Below are 16,876 nucleotides of genomic sequence, written 5' to 3'. Positions count from 1 at the left end.
CTCATTCAACAGCCATGCTACACACACATACACATCTTTACAAACACACACTTCTCTATTCCCTCCCTCTTTCCACCCTGTCTCCTCCTCTGCCTTTCCCTCTTTTCCCTCGCTTTCTCTCATTCTTCGGCAGATGCATTCCTTCTTCTTGCGGCTGGCCTGAACGCTTGCAGCCTCCCTCCCCCGAATGAACCCATGCCTCTTTCTCTTTCAAAGTGTGGTAGTCCTTTCATTTCGCTAAGTAATTGTCCTATAAATCCGGTGCATGTGACTCTTTGATTGGCTGTGTGAATCTTCAACCAAGCTTCTCAACCTCCCGTGTTACACTTTGTGTTAAAAGACATTTTTAGTATGATGCAACATCGCTTTCTGTGTGTTCATAGGGTTCATTAGGTTTGTCTCTACAGGATTCGGGTCTCCAGCCTTCTGATTTTACGGCTCTTTTGCAAACACACTGTCTGATGTGATTTTGCATCCTAACAGAAACCGCTACTCACTGACCCAGTGACCTATTTGGAATCGCTTACATAAACTTGTAGTGAACTTCAAATCTTTGAAGTGTATTTAAAAAAAAAAAAAAAAACTGTGCTTGAAGATAATATAAAATAATTGAAAAAAGTCCACTTAAGTGTATTTAAGTGTAAAGACTTTCTTTGTACACTTTAAATAAGTGCACTTTGTAATAAGGAAGTTCTGAGATGCTTGTCAGTACATTCACCAGTACATAGCCTACATAATAGAATAAATATAAAACTACACATAAAGAAGTCTTACATAACTGGGTCAAAAAAGCATATGATGTCTTAAAATACTGTGTAATAGGCAGCTTGGTATGAAACAGAGGCCATGTTCGGCGGCTCTGTTGAAAACCTCTCCACAGATTTTCTCTCTGCCTGCACTAAATATATATATGTTACCCAGATGAAATGCGAATGTGTCTCTCATCTGTTTTTGATTCCCATGTCAGACAGCCATGAGGAGCATCTGTTCTCTCACGTATAGCACAGATCAAGAGCTCGAGGTTCCTTCACTGCATCAGCAGTGGTTACATAAATCACAAAATGACCGTTGAAGGCTGTATTCTGGTGTAGGATAAATGTTTAGTTAGTTTAATTGTGAATTTTTCTTTTCTGTTGGTATGATACTTTATCTGACTGACAGTGGAAAAACTAGACCTTGAAGTTAATCTGTCACATCCTTGAAAAGTCCAGAAATCACTCTTTTTGTTTCAGTTCAGATTATATCATGCCTTGTTTTGAGCTGTTGATGTTCAGTCTGAGAATTTTGGCACGGTAAACCCAGTTTCTTGTTTCATATTATCAGATTGCTCTGAATATGATGTTAGATTTGTCTTTTGGAAATTAAAGTACTGCATGCTTACACTCTTTAAAATAAAGAATTAAAAAAGAGGGGTCTTGCAATATTGCATAGAAGAACCATTTTTGGTTCCCCAAAGAACCTTCCAGTGAAAAGAACCATTTTTCTACAACATTTTAATAATCTAAAGGACATTTTCTACTATAAAGAACCTTTTGTGGAGTGGAAACATTCCATAAATGTTCATCTTTGAACCATCGATGCCAATACATTTTTTAGAGTATAACTAATAAAATAGAAGACTATATCATTTTAATCCTGTTGTTCCAGTTGCTTTGAATGTCTTTGCCAATTAATGTCTGCCAAGGACTTAATAATCTTGGACCCTTGCTAGAAGAGCATAACAAAGTTTTGATCCATATCTCACTGTGTCTGTGAGAGGCAAAAGAGCATTCGTGGAAGGAAGTCCAGTAAACTGAGCCTGGTGATTCAGCGCCACACCATGTGGAGACCTTCTGGGAAACTACGTCTTATGGGTAACTTAATCACTGCTGTCAACGTGACCTACACACCCTAACACAGCAGATAGAGAAGATGAACGTGGCAGCGGTGTGTTTTGGCCAACACTTAAAGAGCAGCGCTTCAAAGAATGACTTCCTGAATAATACGAGCTGCTCAGCTTCGCATTTGTGTCCTTATATCTGGAGTATGGTCATGAAAAGCTTTTTATAGTTTCAAATGGGTTTTATCTTTGAAGCCACTCCTGTGATGTTATGCCAGCATTCACTTTCTGTAAGCTACTTAAGACAGGCCTAGAGTAATAAAAATCACATACATATTTTAATAAGCAAACAATGCCACAACTTTTGAGGAAACAAGGCTCCCAATAAAACAACTTATTTACCGTTGCTCTGCAATATTTCGGGAAGAAATCAAATCATTCAAATAGAAATCCACGTTATAAGGAGCTTCGGGTGAGGATGAAAAAAGTATATTTTTCTCGCCTAGTTTGCATCTATTCAAGTTGGTCACATGAATTCGCTGCACCGACCAACAGAAAAGCTGCTTGGTTTACATCGCTACTGTAAGCCCGTAAAGGCGGCATCCGATAGAGTGGGTGAAGGTCTCTGTGTGTTTCTGTCTTTCCGCTTGGCAAAGTAATTTAATTCCATTCAAGCTTTTATCTGACTCCATTTTATCACAACCTCGAACTTAGGTTAGATTGCCAATTGGTTATTGGTCAATTGCATAATAGTTTAGCAATAAATTTGATTGTTCTATTTAACTCTAGATTGTTCTAATTCGGAAGCTATGTCGCTCAGAGGTCCTCATGCCTTGTTTAACGCGGGTCTCACGATCACAAACTCGCCAGCTTCGGTCACCAAACAGAGGTAATTTGCATATAGCATACCTGATCGGTCGTATTCCCGCTTACACGATCAAAGATACTTTGGTATAGCCCCCATGATGCATACACTTGAAATAAAAGTAACGTTTACTTCAGTAGAGGTATGGCCTCTACTACAGATATAAGTCAACCAACTTTGCTTGTCTTATAATAGCTTTGGATTGGCCATGCCATGGTTTCCCACATACACGTATCTAAAGTAACATTAAATTAAAACAGAGGTAAGACACACCCAAATTTAGATCGGTCAAGCAGCACTTTTGCTGCCCTAAACGGAAATTCACTTCTTGTCTTTGCAAAACACGTACACTTGTGCCAAATATTAGCCGCCACTAATGGTAACATACGAATCCGTTTAATCTTCTTGGGGAAACAATTTCAGAGTCAGTCGGAATAAAATCAAATGCAACAATTTATTATGTCAGATAAATGTATCATGCCAATTTCATAATCAGTTCAAAGATAATAAATACAAAACATCAAATGCTCTGGAATAAAGAGAGGATATGTGAACTTGACATTATTAAATACATGATGTGCCTGCATACACTCTGCATCACGGGCTAATCTGAGTTACAAACGCCACAAGCCTCTTCAGCATCTCCCTAAATACTCAGACCAAGGCAGAAACCTCTTTTCAGATATAAACATGAGTTCACAGTGGGAATTTGCATTAATCACCATCCCAGACTTACTGGGGACAGGGGTTGATTTACATGCGGGCACACCCACAGCAGTTAACAAGATATCTCTAAACTCTCCACACCTTATTAGCTTTCTGGTTTACTTCTGTGGGAATGAGACCTTTGTACCAGTCGCACTGAGACATTTCAAATGATACCAAACATGTATAATACTGTATGATAATTGTTCATATTAAACCATATAGATGTTTGGGTGAATTCAGGCAGGGACGGGTGAAGGGAATGATGTGTAAATTGGGAGGTGATCAACTCAAGTGTGATCGTGTCTTGAATGGGGATGGTAATATAGCAAGAGAGTTCAAATGTTAATTTCCGTTTGTTTTCTCAGAGAGTAGTCCTCTCTTCCAGTTTCTCCAGTCTTACACTACACTCTTGGCAATATACAACTCTTTTTGTATGCGAAGGTCACTAATGTAATCGCACATTAAATGTTCCAGTCTGTGGGCGGCATGAACTTAAAACGTTATCATAGAGATTAAAAGGCCCTGTAGAATGAGACAGACCAACTGTTGAGTCACTCTCTATGTTATGACCAGAAGTTCAGATGGTCCTTGAGGATGGTGAATAAACAAAATATAGTGCATAATAAAAGGCTTGAGATAAAAAGGGTTTTGAGGTCATGATGACACAAAGGCAATGAGTGTAGAATGGAAAAGAATCCAGCTGTTGGTTCAAATAAGTTCCGTACTCGGATCGTTCCAAACATTCTAAAAAGAATCTTTATGCATTTTTTTCAAAGAATTAATGAAAACTCAATTAATGACAGTACAAAAAATAAATCCAAACTTTTTATGTATTTTTTTTTTGTGTGTGTGGGGGGGGGGGTTCACTGTTAAAACACATTTAAATAGAAATAAGTGGGTAAATAATCTCCTTCTACCCATCAATAACAGGTTAACTTGTTTTGAAAACGAGATAAACAGTAATCCTCACAATAATCCTCAATCACGTTCAAATTAGAATTGGCTTCCGGCTCTATATTTAGTAGCCGTGTGGAAAGACAGATTCTGTGATTACACAACTCTGTGATTATAGACAGCAGAAATGACTGTAGTTTAATTGCACTGCACACAATCAGAGAAGATTGCATCCTTCCGTTGATCCGTTACCAGATGACCGGGTCTGGTCCAGCATTTTACTCGAACTGTCGTAGGTAAATTAGAAGACAAATTTGAGAGGACAAAGTGGTTTGGCTGGTCACAGCACGGTCCGGTTAATCCCTGCTGACGAAACCATTGTAGTTTCTTCTGGGGCAAATGGAAATGTCTCGCTTTTCTTAGATCTTCTTTGGAGGGCAATGAATGCATCTATGTGTGAGAGGGAAAAAGACTGTGTGACAGAGAGAGCAAGTGTTGCATAACTGAATGCTTCTTATCAGTGATCTCTGGCTTGTTTGTAGTGCGTAATTACGATTTCGTGGCCATTATATGCAGAGGCAGCGATTTTGTAGCAGATGGTCAAGCCTACCAGAAAAGCCAGACACGGACACAGACAGGTCACTCCAGGTCAAAGGTGCAGTAAACACAGCACAGTATGCATTTGTTCCCAACGAACACTAGACTACTCAGTGTGTTTCAAATGTATAGAAAAACATCATCACTTTTTAGTATTTAGACACTTGATACGAATAAACAAACTGGTTCTTGTAGATACTGTAAAAAAAGACAAAAGCAGCCTTGATAAAACTTCCTTAAATATTTTTTTTAAGCTTTTACTACAGGTTCAAAAATAAAAATGACAAATAAATAAGCTTGTTTGGTGGTGTCCAATATTAAATGGAAAAAAAGTACTGTACTGTGAGTATAACGTATTATACGAACATTGGAAGAAAATACATGGAGGAATCCATTCTTTTTACACATTTTGTATGTACAGTATAGACAATGATACTTGCATAAAAATAACAGCAGAGGAGAGATATTTGCCAACATGCTAGTATCACTCACATCAAAACACTGGATTCAGAAGTGGCTGGATTCATAAAAGGAAATCACATTTGTCACTTTTATGTTTTATCATCATACAAGCAAAAATGGCATGAATTAAAAGGGTACAATTATCAAGATTTTTAAAGTGTGCATCATGTGCTATAATAATGCGCTACAATACTATTAGTTAAGGTAAAACTAATGATAGAGGAGGTGACAGTTCAGATCACTTTGAATCCAGGTAAAGTGAGACACATTCTGACACTTCATGGCTATTGTTTATAAGGTGACAGAAGTAATTTTCAATACGTTTTTTTAGTAATTTATATAAAGATAGATGAGCTCAACTGTCCCCCGTTTTCCATGTTCTTCTCACACATTTAACAGTGCAATCTGTGATGACTTTAACTGGATTTTTGCATGTGAAACAATGCTGTATTGTTGTGCTGGCATCAGGTATATGACAAAGATCGTCCGGTGTTACTCATTCATTCACAAATTTCAATACCATTAAGGAGTAATGAATATGCAATGCGTGAACAGCTGATGTTTGAATGAAAATCATAATGAAACTCACTCTCTTCTACTGACCAGCAAAAATAAAGTGCATCTTCTCCATTCATATACAATTTCATTTACTATGCATTTATTTTTATTAACTTCTAAATGCATATGTATATATGTAAAAAAAAAATCAACTATTAGATGCATATTATTATTATTAAAACTATATTTTGTGTCAATGACAGTCCTAAAAAAAATATAAAGTTGTCTTTTTTTAAATTGTTTTTTTACTCACTTTGGAAGAGATTCTCAATCAAACTGTCTCCAACACATGCAAATAACTCAAAAGTAATGTTTAACCCACATATGCATATTGGTATTCAACTGTAAAACAAACAAGCAAAAAAAAAAAAAAAAAAAAAAAAAAAAAAAATTACAGATATTCAGAGCATGTTGAAATTATGAATCTGCTTTGTTTCCCCAACAGGAATTCACTTGATAATCAAACAAGCTCCTTCACTTCTGAGTGTCTTTAAAGCAGGTTCCCATTGTGCCGTTGCATCAAAGTGTCTCAAAGCATCTTATTATTGTGAGAATATGCTTTAATACAAGCAACCTTTAGGCTGCAACATGTTCCTTTCAATCTGAAAGACAAGAGGAGACGTGTTAAAGGGTCAGGAGAGACCACAGACATCTCCTTGCAAACACAGCCTCGGATATATGATGCATAATAATAGTGTCAAGATGTTTTGAATCATGGGCGAAAATCAAACAACAAACGCATGCAGAGAACTCCAGATCTCTCATCTCGGCCTTGCCCTTTAAAATCATGTTTTTGAACTGTGGATATCTTTTCTTTATTGCAGAATGGATTCAAGGCCAGTTCAATGGTTGAAAGCAAAAATGCAAGAGATCATTTCCATGGTAATTATCACAAAATACAGACAAATGACTGTACATTATCTCACTTATTACACAGCTACTTCTCAATGGACATGAAATTGCATGGATTTTTTTTTTTAATAATATCATTATTCATTATTACACAATTATACACTATTGGTCAAAAGTTTGGAATCAAGTTTTTGAAAGCTATTACTCTCACAAAGGCTGCATTTATTTAATCAGAAATACAGTATAACAGTAATATTGTGAAATATTATTAAGATTTAAAACAGCTGTTCTCTGTGTGAATATATAGTAAAGTGTAATTTATTCCTGTGATCAAAGCTGAATGTTCAGCATCATTACTCCAGTCTTCAGTGTCATTATGTGATGCAATTGACCAGTCAGAATCCCAGCAAACTGTGTATTAATGTTGCATATCTTTATAAGATTATAATCCTTAAAAAAAAAAAGTTCCTTTCCTTTTCCCTTAATCCTCCCTTGTCTGGCTTATGCTACTCTGAGCAATGCCTGCACTTTGTATTTTGAGCACTTCTTGCATTGTTTTTGCCTCTTCAAGATGACTCGCTTCATTTAGTCCTAATTTGTAAGTCGCTTTGGACAAAAGCGTCTGCTAAATGACTAAATGTAAATGTAAATCCATCCTTTGGTCCGTACATGAATGTAACATGCTCCGCACGTGATCCTCATGCTGAGAGTCCAAGCCGCACTTGATGTCTCTGAAAGCAGAATCCGTCTGGTTCTGCCTGAGGTCAATGCAGAAGAAGAGCCGGCTGTAAATGAAGCTTAAAATTGACTACAGCGAATTTAAAGAAAACTCACCTCCAAAATGAGACCAATCATTCCCACTGTGTCCACACCGGAGCGCACGGATGGGCAGCATTATGTTCCCTAAGGCACATTGCGGTGTAGTTGAGTGTGTGATGGACGCCTGCGTCTCCATTGACCCCGGGTTCAAGCACACTAATGGTGTTTAGGCTGTGCCACATTTCTGAGATCAAACTATGGCCAGAAAAACACCACAGCCCTGTTCCCAAACTCCTGAAGGAAAACACAGGCAGAGGGTTTCAACCCTTCAGCCGGCTTCACCACAGAGCAAAGCGGAGCGATGGATATCTGTAAAGATGTATAGACTGGCTTCAACACATAACTTCAAAAGTTTTGAATGCTTTTTTTAAAGACGTCTCTTCTGCTCACCAAAGCTGCATTGATCTGATCAGTAAAAACAGTAATATTGTGAAATATTACAATTTCAAATATCTGTTTTCTAAGTGAATATACTGTAAAATAGAATTTATTCCAGTGATCAAAGCTGAATTTTCAGCATCATTACTAATTACAGCATAATTCTAATATTTACATTTAATCATTTAGCAAACAGTTATGAATATGCGGACGCTGAAGAAACATTTATTATTATGATCGATGTTGAAAACAGTTGTGCTGCTTCATATTTCGGTGGAAACTGGTTTTCTTTGATGAATAGAAAGTAAAAATCCTGTGTAACTTTAAATGTCTTTACTGTCACTTTTTGACACATGTCTACATATAAAGACAATATTGTGCAATAAAGGGTTAGGACTGTCAGAGAACACTATCTATATCATCTCTGAATTAAAGCCCTAAAATGAGCTCACCCATAACTTCGACTCGGGCGAAATAACACAGAGCGACTGCATGCTAAACCTCTGAACCTGAACCTCCTCCAACACGGTTTGATTAATCGTGCTGGAGCAAAAGTCTCAGTTCAGAGATCCAGCAGAGCATTAGCAACCGTGTGACCAGAATAAAGACTTCTGGGTATTGAAAAATGAGCTCTGATTGAATTAATGAGGTGGCATATCTGTATCTGTAACTCATGGAAGATGAGATTCAGCATCATTCATGCACTTACATTATCTTACACATTCTCACACACTAAACTATGAACTCGGATTGAAGCTGACAGGGCTAATGTTTTTAACAAAAGAGACTGCATTAAAACAATTAAATAAGTGGGTTTGAGTGGCTCTGCGCAGGGAATCGGTTGGTATTATAGGAGGACAGAAAATTTACAGACGATCGAAATGTGATGTGTTTTGTTGTTAAAACGCTTATCCTATCCAAGCTTAACGTGCAGAGACTATCAATACGCCATTTTCTGAAAAATGGGAGGGAAACACTGATTTCAATGCCACTTTCAACCAAAGAGTCTAAAGGGACGTTTTCACGACAATGATGTACTAAATACGGAAAGGTTTTCCTTTTGTGTTTCTGACAAGTTTCAGGTGTACGATCACATTGCTCACATCAGTCCTAGATTGTGGGCCAAAAGAGTGTTGACTCCATTGGTAGAGGTAGAAATAAAGAGGAATGGGCAAAATGACAGAAGCAGTGTGAACTAATGCCAGTTAATGCATAGACTCGTCTGACAACCACCATCTGTCTAAGTTAGCATGCACCGACCCTCAGAAACATGCACACGTATTCGAGTCCCATCCATGCATGTCCCAGGGATTTACTTTATCATGTTGATCAACAACTGGACAGTTGACAGATGTTACGCAACGCTGGCTTATATAACCAAGCAAACTGTAGCCGACCTATTTTATGAATAAAACTAACAAAACAAATCTATTGAAGAATAAGTGCTGTCATTAATTTAAAATAAAAATAAAATAAAAAAGATCATTCAGCTGCCTTAAAGTTCGCTCAAATGCATCTTTGGAGAAAGGAGACAGAAGGTTTTTGCTTGCATACTAAATACTGTGCTAAGGTGCAAACGGGTGACGGATAAGGAGTTCAGGCTGTGTTCTTGAACACTACTGGGTCTAAAAGGCACAGGCGCACACCACTGCTACCACCACAATGTTGGAAACGGTTGCAATGACAGCCACCCACAGCCAGATGGTGTCGGTGGAGTACTTGGCCTCCTTTACCGGCTCGGCTGGTTTGGCGTTGAGGTTAGAGGTGGAAGTCTGAAGGGACGCGTTGCCATTATGTGGAGTATCCATTAAGGCCCCGCTGACGGCTGGAAAATGCTGTGAGAAAACATGGAGCAATAAATTATTCTCAGTCCTAAAGTCAACATAACATGCTAAAATGACCCAGTTTAATCTTTTTAGGGCTTCTATCGTGCTGTTTTCCATGTTTAGAATTTCTTTAGTGTGTAATGTTGCTGTTTGAGCATGAAAAAGCTCTGCAAAGTCCTTCTCTACATCAGTGTCAGTGTTTCTGAACTCCCTGAAACGCCTCCATTGTAGTCTTGAGTTTCTTCCGGGAACAAACGTCACAATATTCCTCATTTAAATAATTCATACGCAGAATAAAGGGGTGGTTATGGTGAGGGGCGGGACATTTCCCCAAACACACTAGAAGCGCTCGACCAATCACAACACACTGATCCAGTCGACCAATCAGAGCACAGTGTGCTTTTCAGAAGGAGGGGCTTCATAGAGACAGGAACCAAACAGAGCGTTACTGACAGACTGGGAAGAGAGGAGCTGCGACAATGGAGAATATGGGGAAAACAAGGTGGGGATAATGGGCATAATGGGCCCCGTTCCTGGTGCATGATTTAATGGTGAATGTTAAGTAAAAAAAAAAAAGTAAAAAAGAAGAAAAACATTCACAATCCAATCAGATTCCAATAAATAAAATAAAGTCCTACTCTCAAAGTAGTAAATTAAAATAAGACAGATAATGGAAATAAAATTGTTGCCAAACGGCATTTTATACAGACTTTAATAGTTATGAAGTGTCTTGGATAGCGTTAACAAAAACTTGTTCCTGCTATGACCTGTTTGATAGTCAAGGTTACTTGTGTAGTTCTTTACCCAGTACACATTGTTTCAATGCAGAAAAGCATGATAATAGCAATAATATAATTACATTTTAGGATTTACTATAGAGTTCATATTGCTTTCTGTGAGTATACTGTATGCAAAAAGTTGGATGAAATAAATATATATCCAACATTTATATAGAGAGCTGTGCAATAATATGGTTTACATTTTGGTATGATATAAACAATCACATACCGAGATTTGCTGTATAGTATTTATTGCTTTACTCCCGTATATTGTATGTATGAAGGCTACAGGCTAGGTAACATGAAGGTAATGTAGGCTACAGTTGTATTCGCAATTATTCAACCCCCATTGCAAATCAGGTTTATTGGCAAAATGTACAGAATTTCAGCTGTTTGCAATGAACATATCAAACAAAAATAATTGAAATGGCTCAACACAACAAATGTTTCAAGTGGTTTCCCCAAACTTAACTGAAAATGCAACTTTTAATGACTTCTGCAGTCTCAAAATGATTCAACCCCTTCACGACAAACATGTTTAGCACTTAGTAGAGCAGCCTTTTGCTGTTATGAGCTGCTGCAAACGAGATGTATAACCAGACACCAGCTTCTGCCAGCGTTTCTGAGGAATCTTAGCCCATTTCTCATGAGCAATGGCCTCCAGTTCAATGATATTCTTGGGTTTGCGTGCTGCAACCACCGCCTTCAAATCGCAGCAGAGATTGTCTATGGGTTTCAAGTCAGGTGACTGAGATGGCCACTGTAGACTCTTCCAGGACGACTTCTGCAACCAGGCCTTGGTGGGATTTGAGGTATGCTTGGGATCATTGTCCTGTTGGAAGGTCCAATGACGCCCAAGCTTCAGCTTCTTCACTGATGGCATGATGTTTTCTCCTAGGATTTCCTGATACTTCAATGAATCCATCTAGTTTTCCACACGCTGCAGGTTTCCAGTGCCAGAGGACGTAAAGCAGCCGCAGAGCATTCCCGAGCCCCATCACGCTGAACTGTAGACAGTGTTCTTTACAGCATATGCTTTCTTCTTCCTCCAGACATACCACTAATCCATAGGGCCGAAAAGTTCCAGTTTTGTTTCATCGCTCCACAGAACAGAATCCCCAAACTTCTGTGGCTTATTTACATGATTTTGAGCACTTTCTTGAGCTTTTGGGTCAGTAGTGGTGTACGTCTTGGAGTTTAGTACGTGCCTTACTGTGCAAGCTGAAACCTCAGTGCCTGTTGCCACCAAGTCTTGCTGCAAGTCTTCTGCAGTCACTCAAGGGTTTTCCTGATCCTGCCTTCTCAGAAATCTGGTTGCTGCCGTTGGTAGCTTCCTTTTTCTGTCCCGTCCAGGTAGTGAAACCACTGTTCCTTTAACTTTGAACATGCAAACTATGCTTCCAACTGTGTCTCTAGGAACATTGTCTCCTGTTCCTTGTTTGTGAAGGGCAATGATATCTTCTCTTAACCTTTTGGACCATTCTTTTGACTTTGACTAACATTCTTTTGACTACTTTTGACTATATTTCATGTGTTCTAGCTCAAGCACACCTGGTGCAACTAATGAAGCCCTTGAATAGTTGCATCAGGTGTGCTTGAGACATCACCTGTTTTGCTAATGTGTGGTGTTGTGAGGGATTTTATTCAGGGAGTTGAATAATTTTGAGACTGCAGAAGTCATTAAAATTTGCATTTTCAGTTGAATTTGGAGAAACCACTTGAAACATTTGTTGTGTTGAGCCATTTCAATTACTCTTGTTTGATTTGTTCATTGGAAACAGCTGAAAGTTTACATTTTTCCAATAAACCTATTTTGCAATGGGGGTTAAATAATTCCAACTTTATGTACTATCTTTCATTTTTAACTTGAAATGTATCGCAGAGCGATAACATTACGCATTTTGAGATTTGCTTTATAGTACATGCACGCTTCACGTGTCTGTCCTGTGATAGTAGCATCTGGTTTAAAAAAGCATCTCTATTTATCATGCAATTTTCTGATTGCTCCCATCTGGCGTATGATGTCACCAGTCGGGAGGTGTACAGGTGCATTTGGGTAGTGACGGTCATTATGTTCTGTTGCTCTTCATCACCTCATTGCTGCTCTAGCTCCATTCATCAGATCCAGACTCACTCATCGCTCTTGTTCTGACCTGATAGCAGCTGTTTGAAGGTTGGAGAAGAACTCACACAGTTAGTGTGAAAGTTAATCTGCTGCATTGTGGATAAAAGCATGAGCGAACATGTAGAATCCCTCTTACTCTTAATTCAAATTAATGATGTGTCACTTTGAAACTAATTTCAAGTGATATTTGGTTTTCTCTCATTATCTTATTAAGATTACTGAATACGCTTCATTACTGCTACTCAAGTTTTGATATGATTAAATTAAGAGCCAAAGATATTCAAAGTTCAAATCAAGTCAATAGAATATTCCAGCTAACAGCATTGTCAAAGTTATGAACAAACGTTCTTCCAATAACATTAACAGAACATTCGTTCAAAGTCATCTGGTATTTAATGATATTCTCAAAATGTTAGCACAAAAACATTATTTTTGCATCATTTGCTTTCCTGAAAAGTTTTAGATGTTAGTAGTTTAGTTGTTGAGTTTTAGTCATAATTTTTTTTTTAAATGTCATACTTGTTAATTTTGAATGTTCTTTAAAAATGTTACCATACTGTTTTTTTTTATAATGATCAAATGGAAAGTCCCCTTAAAGGTACACTGTGTAGTTTTTGAAGTATTTTATTATCTAAAATCAATGTCTTTATTCATAAATATGTCCTCATTGGTGTAAAATGACCTCTGCCAATGATCTGACATATCCTCGTAAGCAAAGAATTTCTTATCTTTATTTACATTGGACGGGTAGGTCCAAGCAGGCTTCCATTTCGTTCCGCCATTTTGAAAAACTATAATAGCAGAGAGGGACAAAAAGCACTAGCCTACCTCAACGTGTTTTCGTTCAGAGCCAGCGTCACGTGACTGAAACCAGCTGGAACGGACACGGAGATCAGTGCGAGGCGCTTGTCACTGCCCTGGGAAATTTGAAAGGCTGCATTGCACGGTACTTCATAATGCAGGATCATACTTATGCCGAGCCACAGGACAAGGAATCCTCGTCGCCAAAAAAGCAAAAAATGTAACTTAAAAGGAAACGTGACCGGCGAATTAAAAAAACAAGGGTAAATATCGGGAATATCCCAGGTGGAAAGAGCTAATGAAAGAGAAAGACTTTGAAAGGGACGCTGAAGTTGCCTGCTTTCTTCTCGACAGGTAAGTCAATGATACGGTGTAAATTACAAGCTTTTTTCATTGCTTGGTTGTGTAATTCATTATATAGGCAGCATAACAGTAGAACATGTAAAGCCCTGCATTTCAGCCCGAGCCCGACGGGCCCCGACTTTTTTACGCCCCTAGGGCCGGGCTTCGGGCCAATTTTCACGTCATAGTTCACATGCGGGCCGGGCCTCGGGCCTTTTTTGGGTTATCCTTCTTTTTATATTTTTAGACATTAATTAAAAAAATATGAGAAGTTTACGTCGACGATAGAAAAACACACATAGAAAGACATTTAATAACCTCATAACTTTCATAATCTTATAATTACACTGACATATGATTGACATGACAGTCTCACGCACGCACGCACGCACACAGAAGGTTTCCCGTCAGCGCAACCCACGATTCACCTCATGTGCAAATAATGGAGAATATTAAGAGAAAAATCGCGAGTGATAGAAGAGAGGACTGGGTTAAAATCTTCCACTGTGGATGCTTTTCTTTTTCTCCACGATGCTCTGTAAGAGACTGTTCTAACTTTTCGTTTGATTGGACTTTATTTTCGTTTAACTGTTGGAAACTACTGGAAAAAAGAATGGCCATGTTCTGTGGTGCATTTTTGAGGTAAGATAACCTGCAAGTTTGTTTTTGATTTATTTAATTTAATTTGTTTAGATTGACTATTGCTCATTTCGTTTGCGAGCGCTGTTGCGAGCAGCCTGAGCCTGCCTCAGTATTTCAAAAAATGTACTCACTGTGGTTTAATAAATAAACATTAAACTAACTGTCTGTGTGATATGCTTGAAGTGTTTTATATCTATGGATTTTATTGTAGCCAAGTAAAGTATTAGCGTTGATTTGAGAGGCAAAATTGATCAAACATACATGTTTTACTCGCAGTTGGCTCGGCTTGCTTGGTCGTCATTTTTTATTTATTTTTTAAATGCTCCAAACATTTGTCTAAATTAACTTAATAAAGAAATGAAAAGAAAAGAAACATAACTAACAAAACTGGCATATTTTAATGGCTGCAAATAGGGCAGGCTGCCGCTGTGAAAAAAAAAAAAAAAACGGGCTCGGGCTGATAATTCTGATGAGCTGTCGGACACGGGTCGGGCTAGGGCCTGAGCGTCTCGGGACAGGGCCGGGCTCAGGCCTAGATTTGAGGCCCATGCAGGGCTCTAGAACATGTATAGTTAAACTCGATGAAGTGCTATTGGAAGACATGCTGTCATAGCTTCTTGGTACATAACGGCTACCGTACTTGCAACACGCATTTGAAAAAGTGAGGCGCTAGAGAGCACTATTCGTTTGAATGCAAAATACAATTTCACCACTAGATGGGAGAAAAACCTACACAGTGTACCTTTAACATTCATATAACCAATAAAAAAAAATAAAAAAACATATAATTTTTTTTTTATTCTGAGGTTTTGTGTTTGCTACAACTAAAGGATGTCAGCAGTGTTAAGCAGTGATGTCCTCTAATGAGGCGTCCTCGCATGTATCCATGCTTTAGTTCAGCAGAGATTGTAGCAGCTGACAGATACAGTATATCTGCATGCTCATGTATAAAGTAAGAACAGCCATGCTTTAAGCCTGTCATATAAACTCTGTGTCATGCTTCACAAATATACTGGCTGCCCTCTGAGTTCACCAGCGGGAATACACACGTCATTAACCCACAGCTCTCACAGCAAAGCCATAAAAGAAATATAGGATTTGAACCATTCAGTCCATTATTGTAAGCCTCTGGAGTTTACAGTAAATATCTAAACCAGATCAAATCAAACTCTAATGCTGGGTGCAATCAGAAATATAAGTTTAAATTAAATATCATTAAAAAGAATATATATACTGTATATATATATATATATACTGTATATATATATATATATATATATATATATATATATATATATATATATATATATATAAATATGAAGAGTTCAGATGCAAAAGCCTCTAAGTGCCATCTGAAATTTTCTTCTAGAATGATCATTTTTATCAAGCTCGTATATTTAAGTTCAGTAATTTCACTTAAATGGCAATGAAAATTACCTATTAATTGTCATTGGAGTGAAATTACTGAACTTAAATATACGAGCTTGATAAAAATGATCATTCTAGAAGAAAATTTCAGATGGCACTTAGAGGCTTTTGCATCTGAACTCTTCATATATATACAGTATATACTGTATATATATATATATATATATATATATATATATAGTATATACTGTATATATATATATATATATATATATATAACTTTTTTTTTTTTTTTTTCAACAAAGGTTACAAAGTTCTGAAATCAAAGACAATTCTGTTTATAGGCAAAAGCTAATGCTCAAACTCACAGGAAAAGGACCACAATCAACTGATGAGAATAATTTATGACCGATTTTTGCACAGTTTGCTTTAAAATCAGCATGAGTCTTGTAATATGTCTTTAATAAATAATCAGGCCTTTTTAAATGAGACTGGTTGCCTTCCAAAGTTCTTTATTTTTGACCTCGTCGCAGGACTCAAGCTGAGGAAGCTTTCCAGTGAAATGACTTCATTATTTCCAGCCCACTGCAAACCAAACTGAAGATGCACAAAGCAAAACATATAAAGTAAAATGGCCAACATTTGTGCGAAGCACTAGGTAAAATGACATTATAATCAAATGAGGTGAACCAACTGTGAACATTTTGCTCCTGAAGTCATGTGCATAATCAGGCGTCCCGCTGCCACATGTCGGCACATTTGGATATTAAAAGGTCAACAGGCACATGTGACCCACGCTCATGTTCACTAATGTGGGCTGTCTTGACCAATGCTGACCTCACTTACAAGTATGAGCTCTAAAAGAAATAATATATATTTAAAAATATCATAAAACATATACATAACAAATTTGTTCTAGCGTTCCCATTTAGTTATAGAAACATTGTTTCTGAACACTCTCCAAAACATCCAGTTTTTAAACGTTTAAAAGATGTTAAGAAAATATTCAATTTGTATCATTCTGCAAACATTACAGGAATG

General features: G+C 37.6%; 1 protein-coding gene across 1 annotated transcript in view; it reads right to left on the bottom strand.

Moving 5' to 3' along the window:
- Window positions 1-6,313: 6,313 nt before the first annotated feature.
- The window catches only part of LOC308694846 (uncharacterized protein C14orf132), a 30,098-nt gene continuing 19,535 nt past the window's right edge, over window positions 6,314-16,876 (bottom strand). The window contains exons 2-3 of the mRNA XM_081372611.1: window positions 7,590-9,787; window positions 6,314-6,505 (exon numbers count right to left, since the gene is read on the bottom strand). Coding sequence (XP_081228737.1) covers window positions 9,578-9,787 — 210 coding nt within the window. The 3' untranslated portion in view covers window positions 6,314-6,505; window positions 7,590-9,577. The remainder of the gene's footprint in view (window positions 6,506-7,589; window positions 9,788-16,876) is intronic.

Source organism: Scardinius erythrophthalmus (genome assembly GCF_964197995.2).
Source record: "Scardinius erythrophthalmus genome assembly, chromosome: 8".
Taxonomy (NCBI): domain Eukaryota; kingdom Metazoa; phylum Chordata; class Actinopteri; order Cypriniformes; family Leuciscidae; genus Scardinius; species Scardinius erythrophthalmus.
This window is presented reverse-complemented; position numbering and strand designations above follow the sequence as displayed.